This window comes from Scatophagus argus, chromosome 16 (assembly GCF_020382885.2).
Source record: "Scatophagus argus isolate fScaArg1 chromosome 16, fScaArg1.pri, whole genome shotgun sequence".
NCBI classification, from domain to species: Eukaryota; Metazoa; Chordata; class Actinopteri; family Scatophagidae; genus Scatophagus; species Scatophagus argus.
In genome coordinates this window covers 17,327,833-17,343,633 of record NC_058508.1, presented here as the reverse complement: position 1 = coordinate 17,343,633, position 15,801 = coordinate 17,327,833, and the positions used below count along the sequence as shown (strand labels likewise).

Here is a 15,801-nt window from a genome sequence, read left to right as displayed (position 1 = left end):
CTTCGTGAGATGGCTGTGGTCCAGCGGCGGCGCTACTGACAGCACTGCGTGTGTGTGACTGCGAGCACGTGTGTGTATGTGTGTGAGTGTGTGTGTGTGAGAGAGAGAGAGGGAGAGGTTGAGTGGGAGAGCCTGTGTGTGTGTGAAAGAGAGAGAGAGAAAGAGGGGCGTACTCTTCAGCAATACAAGCCTTGGGAGACTGTGCATGCCGGTGCAGGGATGCTCATCACACAGCTAAGAATGAGGCACAAATTTTGCCCATGATAAATTCACACTCCCTCACTCAATCTCTCTCACTTGCTCGATTCATGCCTTGTTTCTTCCCCATTATACATTATACTCTCTCTCTCTCTTTTTAAAGACACAGGCGGCATGCTGCAGTGCAACATCCCTACGGCACATCTCATGATATGGTAATAAAGGAGAGTCCAGGGACATGCTCCTGTGTGGGGCTCAGCAGCTGAGCTAGCAGTGGAGGGGGAGGGTGGAGAAATGCTTTGAGCATCTACTGTACCAGGAATGGGAGAGGATGGTGATGGTGGTGGTGGTGGGGGGAGGGAGAGAGAGAGAGAGAGAGAGTGGATGGGAGAGACAAGAGTGAACACTTGAGAGATCCCCTGGTGACAACAGCAGCTAATGATAAAGCTGTGTTGGGCCTGAGGCGAATTTGTAAGAGACTGGGCGCAGTGGCAGGTGAGAATGACATGAAGGACGCCACAGGAGGGCATCATGTGGCCCGTGGCACTGTCCTGCTGGATGCCTGTTTGTATGCATAGATTATTGTTCCTTTGAATCCTGGCGACTATCATCTCCAGTCGCCAACAATCTCAGCCCAGAAGTAGGGCAGCGTTATGTCCACTATTCAAGAACGCCCTTGAAATACAAAGGAGAAAAATCCATAGCGAAATCAATCATGTACAATACTGTACTTAATAGAGGACAAGAAAGGACAAAAAAATGAGCTACAAGTAGCAAGAGGAAGCTGACGGATGGAGTGAATTCAAGGAGCCAAAGTGAAGACGGTGGAAACTGTCAGGTGTTGTGGATGAGAGAGAGGCTTAAGTAGCTAATGGCTGCTGATGAATTAAGAGTGTAGAGAGGAGTGGGGGGCGAGAGGGAGAAAGTAAAATGGCAGGAGATGGAGAGATAAAAGAGGATGGAGGGCCATGATGAGAGTGATGAATAATGAATGGTCAGGCTGCATATGACTTCCGCAGCACACTGGCCTGTCCGTCATGTCCAGCCGGATCACAGACTCACGGAGGGGATACGGCAGCCTGTCAGCTGGCGCCTCTCCACCTGAGCTAAAAACAAGCCGACAAAACCCTGCAACAGCACATCATTTTCTAAGGTGAAGTTTAGGTTAAGGGAAGCTCGAAAGACTATTTTACTGATAACAGTGTCTTCTAAAAGCTATACATCGGAAACATCCTTTAAAAGTGTCACGACATGCATTGCATGAAAATTACATCTGGTTTAGCAAAAGTGATTGATTGAAGTTTCAGCGGTCTGTCATGTACTGTTCTTAACAACACGAGCAGGCTGCTATTTGAGCTCTGGCTTGCATTATTTACATCCTGCTGTGGTTTTTCATTGGTCCATTTCATGAATGTGGATGTGGCACACCTCAGACCCAGCATGCGTGTAATTTTAAATTTGATTACTCCTTATAATACCACTGCTGTGGGGCTGTATTTAAGGTTCTCTAACTGCATACAACTAGTAAACAAACAAACAACCAGAAAACTGCAGTAGAAGATCTAATAGATTATCATCCCAAGAACATTGTCATGTTGAGATAATTGCTATGGTTTGCATTGTGAAACAGCTCACGATACTACTACATTTTTCAAGAAAACAATATTATGAAATTATGCAGAGCTGATAGCGTGTTTTGCCTCAGGCCATCAATATTTTACAGAGCAGGAAGCTGCTCATTGCAAAGGTGCAACTTGCTGAGTAAGGAGCTCGATGATGAGCTCAACCTGCAACTGTTTTTGAATAAAATAACATCTGCTCTTTTATTGTTGGCTCTGGAAGTGACCACACTGCAGTAATGAATGATCAAGGTGCTCAATCTAAAAAAAAAACTAATTCTTAAATTCTTGAAATAAATATTTTGTCGTCTCAAGGTAGTTAAGGGAACCCAGTTCGTCCTGGCAGTCTTCCTCCTTCTCCCCATCTCAGCCGTGCGAGCTCATCAACCCTGAAAAGCTTCAGCACATTCTGTGGCACAACAGATCAGCACTGGCTTCAGTGAAAACTGGCCGGCTGAGGTTGTTAGAGGGGATGCTGGGGAGGAATGTCAGTGACAGTGTGACGCAGAAAGACAAAACAACCTGGACAGGGTGGAATTCGTACAGGTGTTTCTCACAGACAGAGAAAAGGTAACTGTCATAACACATCGCGTGCCTATGGAGGGTTTCTGCCCTCCATAGACACGCACTCTCACTAATGCACACGGTTCATTATGCCTCAGCGTAACCTTGGAGCATTATCCAAGGACACTGGACACTCAGAGCTGGTAGAGCAGCAAGTAGGATCCTCTGGGGACAAAGAGGAAAGATAAGAGCTCATGTTTAGGCCTAAATGATGATGATGATGATATCACTCTAAACCTGCAATACACAAAGAAACAAGACTGCATCTGTTAGCATCTAACCAACTTAAACTTTGCAGAAATCCAGCTTAAACACGTACTATGCAGACTTTTCCTTAAAACGCTCTTGCAGAGACTCAAACAAGGATAATTCCTCTCAGTGTTCAGGACATTTCTGTACTTCAACGATTCTCAAGAAAGATTCTGGATTGTTGAGTTGTCAAATGCTGTCGTTTTTGGCTGGTGGCAATTTGACAACCCTCGGAACCAGACTCAACACTCAACAATCTTTCACCAAAATGTTTGCAAACAGCAACCACCAAATCCTGCATAGTATGCACACATGCCCATTATGTCCCGTGGAAACAATACAGAAAATATTCAGTGGAGCAAATGAGCCTTATTCAGTCAGCCAACCCAGCAGGAGCAACACATTAGATGCAAAGCCTGACACTGGCTATGTGTGGGCCACATGCCGACTCCTGTGTGGCCAGTCCCCTGCCAGGCACCTCTTAGCAAGAGCAGGTGGGGGTGAGGGGGGTACGTCAGAATCAGCTACCTAAACAACTGGTTAAAACAAGGACAACAAAGCTGAGCAAACACATGAACGTACAAACACATGAACATACACGCATCTATCAGATATACAGCATGTCCATCACAACACACACAGCTAAGCAAAGAATGACAGCAGCAGCAGCAGCAAAGCGGAAAAAGTAAGAACTCATAAAACCACTGCTAAGACAACAAACTCAGATTCACACTGTTATTAGTCCCTATGAGAGACCGCCAAAGAAAAAGGTATCGACCAGGGCGGAAATAAAGAAAATAAAGAAATACACTGAGGTCCATAGCCAGTGGTGAAATAGGACCAGGTTAATTCACTCAAGTTCTGAACTTCAGCACAAATCTGAGACACCTGAAAACTAGTCAGACCTGGGATGACTTCCACACACATTCAGGGTGCAACATTAGAGATTTTATTTAACGCAATGGTGGTTAAGATCAGCTGACTTTTATGTTTTCATTGCTGTGTTGTTGTTGTTGTTATTTTTATATATTTGTCTTGTTTCCATCTTTTATCTTAACTTTTTTTTTTTTGCTGTGTTATATTAAAATTGCAAAATGCAGAACATTAATGACAGAACTGAGGTACTTGCTGGATTATTTCTACTTTGTCTGTTACCGTACATTTTTACTTGTATTTCTTAATTTGTTGCAATTACTTTAACTTTACAACTACTGGTTGTGCATTAAGATTTTGGTAAAAACAAGAGATTCACTGATGCATTTTGATCCATTGCTGGAGAACAGACGACGCATTGAGCTCCACCTCGACCAGCAATAACATTAAAATACTGCTTAAAACTTCACGCAGCAGTAAAAACATGTCAGTCACATATAATGCACAAGCCCGACATTAAACCACCAAGACGTCCTCGCCGGCACAAATAACAAGTACTAACCTCAGGCCACGAGTACCCTGCCATTTTGACGCTGACAGCAGGCATGAGGAAAAACCCAGAAAGCGAACTGAGGCCAGAGAGGATCGAGCACCGCCAGGTTAAGCAGACCGCCAGACTCCACAGGGTGCGTTGGATTTACGTTACAGCGAATACCGACTGTCAGCGCAGGCGTCACTATTTCATCTGCTTTTCATAAATAGGTGATTCAACCAGTACACGGCTCTTGGCATCCATAAGTTCATTCCCTTCTGTATATATGTCAGCTAATGTAAATGCACAAATAATGTGCAGGTGTGTGTGTGTGTGTGTGTTGTTAATCTGGTAAATATTAATACTTCAAATCTGAACAGTAACTAATGACTAAAGCGTTCAGGTAAAAGTAGTGGAGGAGGGGGAAAAAAGCACGTCAAAGAAGTAGAGGTAAAGGACAAGTACGTGAAATATCCACTGCAGTACAACACTTGAGTAGATGTACTGTGCAGCAATGCGGATGGGGTTCAGTGTCTTGTTCAGAGAGACACGGACATATGGACAGAAGGAGCTGAACATCAGGTTCACCGGTGACCTCCTCAAAGCTCAAATCAACACGATGTAATGACAAACCTGAGAGAATGAGAGCAAAAGGTAAAGTAACATGGAATTTACACGTTGTGGTAATACACTGAATTGTGCCTTGATTGGCAAAGCTTTATACATATTAAATGATCCAGAGTCTTCTTTTTTTCCCACATGCACACATCTTTCTTCAGCTACAAGACCACAAACTGGGCCACATTATAAAATCAAAGAGTTCTTGGCCTCAGTGTTAGTTCACCGCCAATCAATTGGACAAATTCTGTGTTTCCATGGCGATGTGAAAGGCTAGAGATGGCTCGTCTTTATAAAAAGGTGCAGTCACTGGTGAACTCTGTTTCCTGTGCCGTGTGTGTGTGTGTGTGTGTGCATGTGTGTGTGGGTGGATGGCCAGGATTTAAAATACCAGCCCAGCCACAGGCACACTGCTGAGCACCTTCTGTGCCTTCTGCAGGCAAGTGACCGTTAATGTTACACGTAGAAAATGTTGTGGTGGATGTACAAAGGATTTAGCTGCGCTGTCAGAAGACTTTGGCGCTGCAGTAAACCAGAAGACCACACGTTTTTATTAACACACATAAAATACAAGCTCACAGATGGATTCATAGATCTACAACGGCTTTTTTCTCATTGTTGTTTATTGTGGCTCAACACTCACACTGGACAAAGGTAAAACTGTGTTTGTGGTTACGTCTTCACCTGCTCCCTCCAAGCCTTTACAAATCATCTCCAATATCCTCTGATTGAGCTTCAGAGGTTGATCGCCCATACCGCTGATCAGTGGCAAATGATGGTGCATGTCAGCTCCCCTGACATGGAGGTCTTCAGTGATGGGAGAAGCACAGGGATCCTTTGTTTCAGTAAAAGAAGCATTATACATAAAATGTAAAGTACTACACATGTAAAGTAAAATAGAATTAAAGAACTGATTCTTAACACAGATGCAGTTCTTAAGCAGCATTTTATTGATGTAGCTGGTGGAGGTGGAGCTAGTTTTGATTAATTTATATACAGCTGGGTAGTTTAATCCAGTGGTTGCTAACCAAGGGGGCAGGCCCCTTCAAACACAGCCTTTTGGCGGAACTGCTCACAGGTCAGTTGCTTCTGAAACATGACCGGAGACCCCAGTCAGACACGGCTTTCGAGCTCTAATAATGTTTTACAAGCTTACCTGTATTTTGTTTTGTTTTTTTTGTAAAATCTTCAACTGAAAAGTAACTAGTAACTAAAACCATCGACTATTTTATTTCCTTCTGAAATGTAGAGTAGAAGTATGAAGTAGCATAAAATGGAAATATTTGCCATGAAAACTGTACATGAGTAAATGTACTTGGTTACCTTCCACCACAGGAGGCCACGGGGAAGTAAGAACATTAGTGCTAAGATGGATGCTAAAAAAGTCGACATGAAGGTGGGTTGAACGAAGGGTTAATGTGCTGTGAAACTTAACAGAGTGAGATGTCACACACCAAGGTGAGATTTAGCGGATCCAGAGAGAGCATCCGCAAAATGTCAAGAGTAGCTCAGTGTGTGTGTGTGTGTGTGATTCTACATAACCTATTATCATTATTCCAGGTTGATTTCAGCTTTATTTACTAGTCAGAGCAGGGCTTGTGAGCAACACAGGTACATTATGGCAAGAAAGATGTGATATACTTGAGGGTAGAGGGCAAATGTTTTGAACCACTGGGAGTGATTCAGTTGCACAGAGCCGTGCGGAGATGATAATCACCTCAGCTCAGCCTCAAATACAAGGCGTGATCTTTCAAATCAAAATATTACCAGATCAGGTCAGCAAGCAACTGGCAGCTACTGCGAGATGAGGGATGATGTGTCTACGGGGATGTGAACAGGTAGTCCCTGTTCTGGACTCTGTCCAGTTAAAGAGCCTTAGCAAAATAAAAGCAGAACTACACCCACATCTTTCCGCGCTCCAACATGTGCATCCCCTGTACCACAGTCCATGTCTTGTCTTCTGCTCCACTTCTCCATGTCTCTCTCTGTCGCTGTCTCTCTTTACAAATACATAAAAGGTGCTGTTTCCAAGGTAACAACCCTATAGAGGATTGGTCACCTGAAAACTAGACGGAGTGGAAAAGGAGGGTGAATGGTGGTCTGCTGACTAATCGAAGACCCTCATCTGCACTGCATCACCATCTGCTCATCTGTGTCCACTGGGACTATCACTCTTCATTATCCCAATACATCATCCCACAAGATGTCTCTTCAAAGTGCACTTTGAAGCCACTGAGAATTACCTGTGAACACATTTGATCATCAGACATGCTGCCAAACTGTATGTGTTCAGGTCATTATTTGTGTGAATATTACTAATAATAAAATCCCGATTGGTAATAATGGAATCAACAAAGAGCTGTTTCTGGTTTAAAGATGAGTTTACCAACTAAAGATGTTCATGCGTGCGTCAAGGCATACTTATACGCACACTTTAGGTGAATACTCTTGAAAGTACGTGCAGCAAGTGTTAGTGTTCGCCTCCGCAAACTCCTTAAGTATATTTTGAATAATGAACGTTCACTGCCCTCCAGCGGTCGCAGTCGGGTAATGCAACACGACATTAAGTTAAGAAATAAAATGTGTACTACTGTATCCAAGTGTATGTAAGTGCTTATCATCTTATCTTGTCTTATAGACTTGATTTATGAACTTGGCACAGACAAACTCTTCGATTTCACATTCTTCTGTGGAAATAAAACAAATAATTCTATTATTTTAATTTTAGTCATTACTGTTACAAGTATCAATAAAGGTATTCATGTAGCAGAACGGTCAACATATGTGTATTAATACAATCATTATTTTATTTTATTTTAATTTGAAGCTACCATGGCGTTGATATGAACACTCCCTGTGAATACTTTCAAATTCTCTGCATCCTTATATGGTCTATATGACTTTTTATCAGTGATTTTCCACATGTGAATGACACAATGTTGTCATGTCTGCTCTTCCAGACTGTAATGGAAAACAAACACCAAGAACTGTACTGAGGTGCTGATCACTGAAGTACTATTAGACGTGTTAGCAAGGTGGTGTCCTCTTGTTAACATACCAGGGCCTGCTTCCTGTTATATGATTATTGATCTTCAAGAAGGCCTGAGGGCCAAAATGTCATCCTGAGAAAACAAATGCCGTAGCATCAGAACACAAATTTTATTATGTGAACTTTCACTTGAAATTTGCTAAATTATAAAATAATTTAAAGGATTATATCCATCACTATGAAACATGAATTTCTCACCTGAATTCATTTTTAAGTTGTGAAAAGGCCAGTTATGGAGATGTACAATAGAGATCTCTTTATTATAGTGCATTTATCAGATGTTACAAGATGAGTTTAAAAAAGCGCAAAAGGTAATTAAGAAATACATATGCACATACCTTTTCATCTGTACAGAGACATTAAAGAAATTAAAGCTTCACATCTGAACAAGTGTAGGTGAATAATGTCAAGTTAAAATACATTTTCTTACAGATTATATACATTTGTATTTCTTGCTTTATACCAGATCATGCCACTTATGTCCGACGAATGCTCAAGATGTTTAGGAAATAGAAACACCGTAACATACGGACAAAGAAAGAGTCCAAACAGAAGAGTCAATTAGCTACTTCAAGAAAACACCTAAATGTCCAGTTATAGAAACACAAAAGGGGGTGGTTTCATGAGGTCAATATGATTTTATGACCTTAGAGTCCTCTTCACTCAGTAAGGGCTGTGCACGGTTCACAATTGGTTTCTTATTAAGAGCAGAAGCCTTTGGAACAGAAATGGAAGTGTGAAGAAACTAGCCTGTTCCTGGGTTAACTGGTGCAACACTGTTACATGCACATTTAACTGTCTGCTGGTATAAAGCACTGGGATGGGTTCTTGTCTATGGGATAAACCGCTGTCTTCACACAGTCCTGTGTTGTGCAAGCTGCTGGTGTTCTGCAAATGGCATGAGACGGACCTAACAACTCCAGGGGGATGGGCCCTGGCTACATGCAGGAAAAACACCATAAAGCCTGAAGCACTGAGGAAGCATTTACAGTGCTGATTCATACAGTAGGCCAGAGCAAACACTTCCAATGCAACCGTACCGTCTCATCACAGCACTGACAATTTGTTCAAGAGCATGTGTCTCCTCTGGAAAAACACAGGTGGGAGGCAACCTTACACTCTGCAGGCGAATTCAAAACTGAACCAAACACAAAAAGCCCTTACTGAATCAAACCAATTGGTCGCAAGAGCATATTACTCAAAAGACTGCACACCTGGCACCTCAGCTTACGCTTAAGTAAACCAGGTCATGCACGCAACGATAGCCACATAAAAAAAAACACAGACCCTAACCAAAAGAACTAGATACAAGAGGAAAATAAGACTATTAGTAAATAAAAAGCCAGAGTGGGAGCAACTCTAAAAAGGCCTCGCCGTTACAGTGGACTGGACATAGCTGAAAGCCACACAACACCCCGGACACTCACATCCACCATTGATGCTCAGCACACCTCCACATAATGTAACATGAATCAGGATAATAGCCATAACTTCCTAACCCTACATTAACATGACATACAGTATGCAGATTTAAGGATTCAAACTAAAAATCTGAACATAAAACTATAAAAGAGAAACAATAAGTATCCAGTGTTCATCAAAGCAGTCAAAGTTTAACTCCACCAAAACTCATAATTTCAAAAGAACGTGAAAAGCTCAGAGATGTCAGGTTTTTTATTTTAATCAAACATGACACGGGTTACACTGTGATATACCGTGTGGCTTCTCAGGGTGAATGTATGGTTATCAGAAAGGCCTTAATGTGAGAAGCGTGACAAAAGTCTTGTCAGTTGACACAGGACTCAAAATCCCGTGTCACTGTTTGCTTTATGGAGACCAGTGCTGTTGGAAGTGCTGAGGCCGGAGGGATGAGTTGCTTGAGAGTTAACTGTGTTCAAGGCACAGCAGGGCTGCTCCCACTTGGCTAACACACACACTCATACATCCAAAAATACTCATTCAAACACACCCATGCAGTACACAGATGCAAGGAGCACTGGCCAAAGATCCAACACTTCAGATGAAAAGAGGAAACAAGAGGAGAGAATCGGACCAGGACCAGCGCAGTCTCCCATCACACTGCAGACAGAGACAACAGACAGAAAGTGGACCGATGGATCATTTTGCGTTCTTTAGCTGGTTTGAAAGCCAGTCGAGACCTTCATAGAGACCATCTCCACTAGTGGCGCATGTGGCCTGGATAAACCAGTTACGGTGGCGCAGTGAGTGCAAGCACAGCTTGTCTGTGATCTCAGCTGCATTCATGGCATTGGGCAGGTCCTGAAAGAGCAGAATACACAACAATGAACAAAAAGAATTAACAGCAACTATTATTCCCCTGCACAAATAACTTGCCATCATCATCAGTTGCTCAAATAATATCACCAGCAGAAGACTGATCGATTATACTCGAACAATATCCATTTTCTTATTTGCCATTTTACAATTGTAATAATGCAAATGTATGAAAAAAACATCTAATATAACATTATAAACAACATCTCCACAAGCCAAGGAACATAGATTCATACTATCTTACACATTATTTTGGCCCAGTCTGAATCATTTTATATTGGACATATATTGATATCAAGGAACAAGCCCATTTCTCTGATCTTTATGCTACAACACTTTCTGTTTCTTTGGTCATACCAAAAAAAACCCCCCAAAAAAACAATCAATCTCCATCAAAGGCCAACAGATGGGTGCCCACCACCCACCCATTATTAACAGGACAGTGAGAGAAACTCACCTGTTTGTTAGCAAACACAAGCAGCACAGCATCCCTCAGCTCATCCTCAGCCAGCATTCGCATCAGCTCCTCCTTCGCCTCACCAACTCGCTCTCTGTCATTACTATCCACTACAAAGATGAGGCCTAAAAATGGAAAAGAAGTCAGGTTTTTATAAACAAAGTAGATAAGAGTTAATGATTGTACAACAGACTCTAAAAGATCTCAATATATCAGCAGATGTTCACCTTGTGTGTTTTGGAAGTAATGTCTCCAGAGTGGCCTGATCTTGTCCTGACCACCAACATCCCACACTGTAAAACTGATGTTCTTGTATTCTACTGTCTCAACATTAAAACCTGTGGATGACGGAGAAAAACAAAGTGACAAAACGGTCACACTGAGTTGTCACGCTGCATGGTCTTCTTACTAATGTCACAATATCAGTCACTGTAGGTGTTAAGCTCTGCATTCCTTGTGAAGATAAAGGAGAGGACTCACCAATGGTAGGGATTGTGGTAACAATTTCTCCCAGTTTGAGCTTGTACAGGATGGTGGTCTTTCCAGCAGCATCCAGTCCTACCATCAAGATCCTCATTTCTTTCTTGCCAAACAATTTATTAAACACGTTCATTAAATTTCCCATTTTGTCTCACCTGCAGAAAGACAAAGGATACTGAAAGCTCAGGTCTCTAAAAATGTGGATATGACACTGTAAACAATGACAGAAAGATTATCACAGTGTTAATGGTCCAACTGATGCTGATGACACTTGGATGGATAGATAGATAGATAGATAACTCACTCCAACGAAATTCGTGCTCTGCATTTAACCCACCCAAGTGACGTGCACACACACACAGCAAACCCGGGGCAGTGGGCGACCGCGTGCAGCGCCCGGGGAGCAGTGGGGGTTAGGTACCTTGCTCAAGGGTACCTCAGCCATGGACACCGGTACAGGGAATCGAACCAGTGACCGGTTACGGGTCCGACACCCTAACCGCTGATCCACGACTGCCCATAGATAGATAGATACTTTATTGATCCCGAGGGAAATTCAATAAACCTGTGTGTTAGGGATAGTAGGCAATTTACACCATTGAACACAATCTTCAAGCAGTCTGAGCCCTGCAGTACACTTTGGAATTTTTGTGCAGCACGGAGAAACCGTCTTATCTGATCAGCTTTTACAGAAAACAGCAATCAAATTATCTGTAGCAAATATCAACTCCTAACAACTGCTGGCCGATCAATCAGAGCACCTTTAGTTAGGTACTGACGTGATGTGGTTTGCTGCAGAGAGACTAACCTTAATTTCATCTTCAGTATAAAACCACAATGCAATATATCATTTTACCTTACACATCTAAAAATTGCCATCACAGGCAAAGGTGAGGTCAAAAAATGAGGTTTGATGATAAATGTACACTCGTATGTGTACCAGACCACTTTAATGTGCATTACCATGTCTGTCTGAAATACATCTTCCCAGACTGAACAGTCAGGTTAAGCTACATAGTTTATGAACAAGGAACAAGGAAGCTTCTCTGATACAGGACCCAACTGGATCTGTACTTGCACTACTGTTAACATCTACGAGTGGGAACTAATTACTTAAAGCAGCGTATGATATTTAAACAAATCAATGCTGGAATTTACTAAAATCAATAAATAATATGTATCCACTATGCAGCCCAGTCCTCTACCATTTCAACACAGGACTGTGAAAGCTGAGGACTATTAACTACAGTCCTATGACACAACACAGCCAATTATTATTCAGCTGGAGCAAACTGTCAAACACAAAAACCACACAACAAAGGACCTACATCTATTCACATAAAAGGGAGAGCATTATAATCAACCAGGAGCACTCTGGGATGCATTACACTGAAGGATAAAGAGGATGTTGTCAACAATAAAGGTATACAGAAAGAGAGATCAGTGAAGCCTTGACATCAAACAGGCAACACGATACTTGTAGGCAGAACTGAACAGCTGAATTAACTGAGAAAAACAAAACAACTTAATCAGTCAATTTAAAACCAATTCAGGTCATCTGAATATCACCTCAGTTTTAGTCTCCCAGACTGTCCTGGCTGCTTAATAGAGGAACAAACTCCCTGACAAACTTAGACATTAACTGTCGCAGGTTGAAAACTCACCTTAGTTCACAAGAATTTACCTATCTACTATGTCTAAACTGTAGCACCCAAGAAAGTTTGCTTTTTGGAGGAATTTTATGTCTCTGCATGATTCTTGTAAATTTGGATTTGTATCTTCAGGAATGCTGTTATTTCAAGTTGCTTTTGGTAAAAGCATCAGCTAAATGAATGTAACACCAAAGTAACCTTCACCCGCTTAACTGCAAGGGTTTGCTGCTTTTGTGTTTTACATGATTGTTAATTAAGATAAGATGAAATAATTCGTTGTTGTTGTTTTTTTTTTAAACGAAGCAAAAAATATAAAAATATAACCTTAGGCCTAGAAAAAGTTAAGAGGTATTTTTCAGTATTTCTTATATTTTTTCCCCCACCAGCATTAACATTCGACATCATTTCCATGCCGGTAATACCAATAAATCCTCCATGATTAATATAGGTTTAAATCAGGGCTAGACAAATGAGAATGTGAGACAGGTTCTTATTAGAGTTAAGTCAATGCATTAGCATTATCGGAGGTTTTCGGACAATGCTAAAGAATTATTACTGAAACTACGGAATTTGTTCTAACAGACTCTTTAAAACCGAAGAGATGATTTTATGAAAATACACTGATCAATATAAAGGCTATGTTACTTTAGAGACTATTTACTACGAGCACGTACCGACAGGTAGCATTAACGCACAGAACCTCAACCTTCGCAGACGTCTGCGAAGCTAACAGGCGCACTGTGTTTAGCACTGCCCTTAAGCTCATCATTACGTTTAGTTAAGGTCGCTCAGTCGACTCCGCAGTCCATTCAGCAAAATGCTAACGTCACCGTGGTTAACACTCTCTTGTTTTATACTTGTCGTCACTTAAATACTGTGAATGAAATGTAAGTAATATAAAAAACTGAAATACCCTGTAGCTGGCTAAGTACCTGCCTTTAAACTCTATGATACTGCAAAGTTAACGTTAGCCCCAAAGCAGGAAGAGGGGTTACCGATAACCCAAATGGCAGGTTGTTACTGTTAGCTACCTAGCGTAGCTATATACATTTAAAGAATCAAAAATTAACTTTACCATTATCCAAAACATAGGAAAACAGGCTCTGTACTACGTACAGAGACGACACTGACTGATAAATTTGCAGATAATTATTTTGGAGGAGTTCATATCTGCAGATAAAATGTTTGAAAACTTCATTAGCATGTACACTACGATTAAGTTTAAGTGCTAAGGAAACCGCTAACGAACTGTACGAGGAGTCCGGTTTCAAGCTTCCACAAGTCAAAGCAGACTGCAACACTAAGCAAGTGAACGGATTCCTTGTCTCCATCAATATTTAAAACCATAGTCGTAGCTATCTCACGCTAATGCTAAATGTTTTCATATAATATTTGTACCTTAAGTAATGCTTCTCGATCCTTCGCCGCTGGTCCTGTGCAACAACAAAATGGCGTTTACCAGCGTCGTCGTCGTAGTCTTCTTCGTCATCACACGTCTTATCTTCTTCTTCTTGGTTTTTCTTTTTTTGAGAGTGGCAAACAATGAAATGTGACAACAGCGCTACCAAATGGTATGGAGCCGGACTAGGATTTATAAACTTGCAATAATGCAGGGGAGTAAACGAAATAACAACTATTGTGATTTATTGGACAACGTTCTGTATAAAGTGTGGCTAGTATTGTAGCCAATCCTTCTCATAGCTGTATTTACCTCAGTCAAAACTCAGTGAAATGTACTGATCACTTTGGCTCTTTCGTTACCTCCTTATTCCCTGAATTTCTTACCATGTACCAAACAGTGTGTTCATTATTTCACTGATGCTGGTATTTACAAAATATTTAGACTGAAATCTTAAGTGTACTTCCTTATCTGGATTTTGTTGGACAGACAGTCACAGGAGCATGTTTAGAGAGATTTTAAGAAGAAAATCAAACTGAAAAGTTTGGCAGGCAAAATTAGGATTGTGACATGTCCTTCATCCCCAGTGGAAATCAGTCTGTTGTGTGTAGAGAAGAAGGCCCAACTGCCTCAGTATTGTAAGCAGAAAGCAGACAGTGTGATATGAGAACATGCAGGCCTGTCAGTCTAACCAGTAGTTCGTTGTACTACTACATTCTGTGAGCGTCACTTACACTTTAGACCATTGAAATAACCAAAGATATACTGGATCACTAGAAATTAGTTTTTTAAAAACCTTTGTGACAACACAAGGCTAAGAAATTAGTATTCATTTACATAGAAGTGTGCCATTTAGTATAGTTTTTAATGGAATGTGTTACAAATATGGACCATCTGTGTCTGTGATGGCAACTGATTTATGACTTTGACCCGGGGCAGACAGCTGTTTTTTGGACTTCATCTGGCTCCTAGGAACAACTAATGCTGCAACAATTGCTTGGTCAATCAATTAGTCTACATTGTCTGAAAAATAACCAGCAACTACTCTGATAATCAATTCATCATTATAGTCAATTTCCAGGCAAAAATAGCATATTCACCCTGGCCCATTTCATCATTGTGGGGAACTTCTGTTTTTGTCTGTTTCACATGATAGCACAGTGATTACTTCATATCTTAGTCAGACAAAACAAGATATTTGAAGATGTCACCTTTGGCGTAAGAAAATTTGAATGGGAATTTTTCACCTTGTCTGAGATTTTAATGAACCACATGGAAAATAATTATGATCATGACAACCATGGTGTATTCTTGATTTTATGTCACCTCAACAAAGTTTTAACTTCAGATTGAATTTCCATATTGAATCCACTAGATGGGGCTCCACCCATGGTTGGTTTTCCTCTGAGGTACCAGCGAATGAAGATTAAAAGAACATGGAGTGTAGTCCAATTGGAAGAACAGCCTACAGGGCCTTTAATAATATACTGTATGTTTGTGTCCTTTAATCTCAGACTTCATGGATCATTTATTTCTAATCCATAAGGTTCTTAGGATGAATGCTGAATGCTGTGCTTTAATTTGTTTTCAAGCTTGGTGGTTTATGCTGTCTAATAGCAATGATTATATTGTAATAACTCATGTGTCTAAAATGGAAAAATAGTCTCCTTGTTTTCCTTTCCCCACAGCCAGCCTCTGATCATGACACGATTATGTTATTTTTGTTATTTTTAAGGATGCTGAATATAATTTGTAAGACTACTGATCATCAGAATTGCAATTTATGCACAAATAAAAGACTGAGTGGACGTCAGTG

General features: G+C 41.1%; 2 protein-coding genes across 11 annotated transcripts in view; both read right to left on the bottom strand.

Annotated features, from left to right (window-relative positions):
• Window positions 1-4,322, bottom strand: part of si:ch211-278a6.1 (SRC kinase signaling inhibitor 1) — a 95,795-nt gene extending 91,473 nt beyond the window's left edge. For 9 of the 10 annotated variants that reach the window (XM_046416606.1, XM_046416605.1, XM_046416614.1 and 6 more), the window contains exon 1: window positions 4,066-4,322. The gene's annotated coding sequence lies outside the window, so the exon portion shown is untranslated. The remainder of the gene's footprint in view (window positions 1-4,065) is intronic. The other variant, XM_046416620.1, reaches the window with a different exon arrangement.
• A 3,613-nt stretch (window positions 4,323-7,935) lies between these two features.
• arf2a (ADP-ribosylation factor 2a) lies at window positions 7,936-14,134 on the bottom strand. Its single transcript, XM_046415464.1, has 5 exons — window positions 13,985-14,134; window positions 10,935-11,089; window positions 10,682-10,792; window positions 10,455-10,579; window positions 7,936-9,982 (listed from the first exon to the last, which is right to left on the bottom strand). The coding sequence occupies exons 2-5, from the start codon at window positions 11,077-11,079 to the stop codon at window positions 9,821-9,823; spliced, it is 543 nt and encodes a 180-aa protein (XP_046271420.1). The 5' UTR covers window positions 11,080-11,089; window positions 13,985-14,134; the 3' UTR covers window positions 7,936-9,820.
• Between the last annotated feature and the right edge of the window lie 1,667 nt (window positions 14,135-15,801).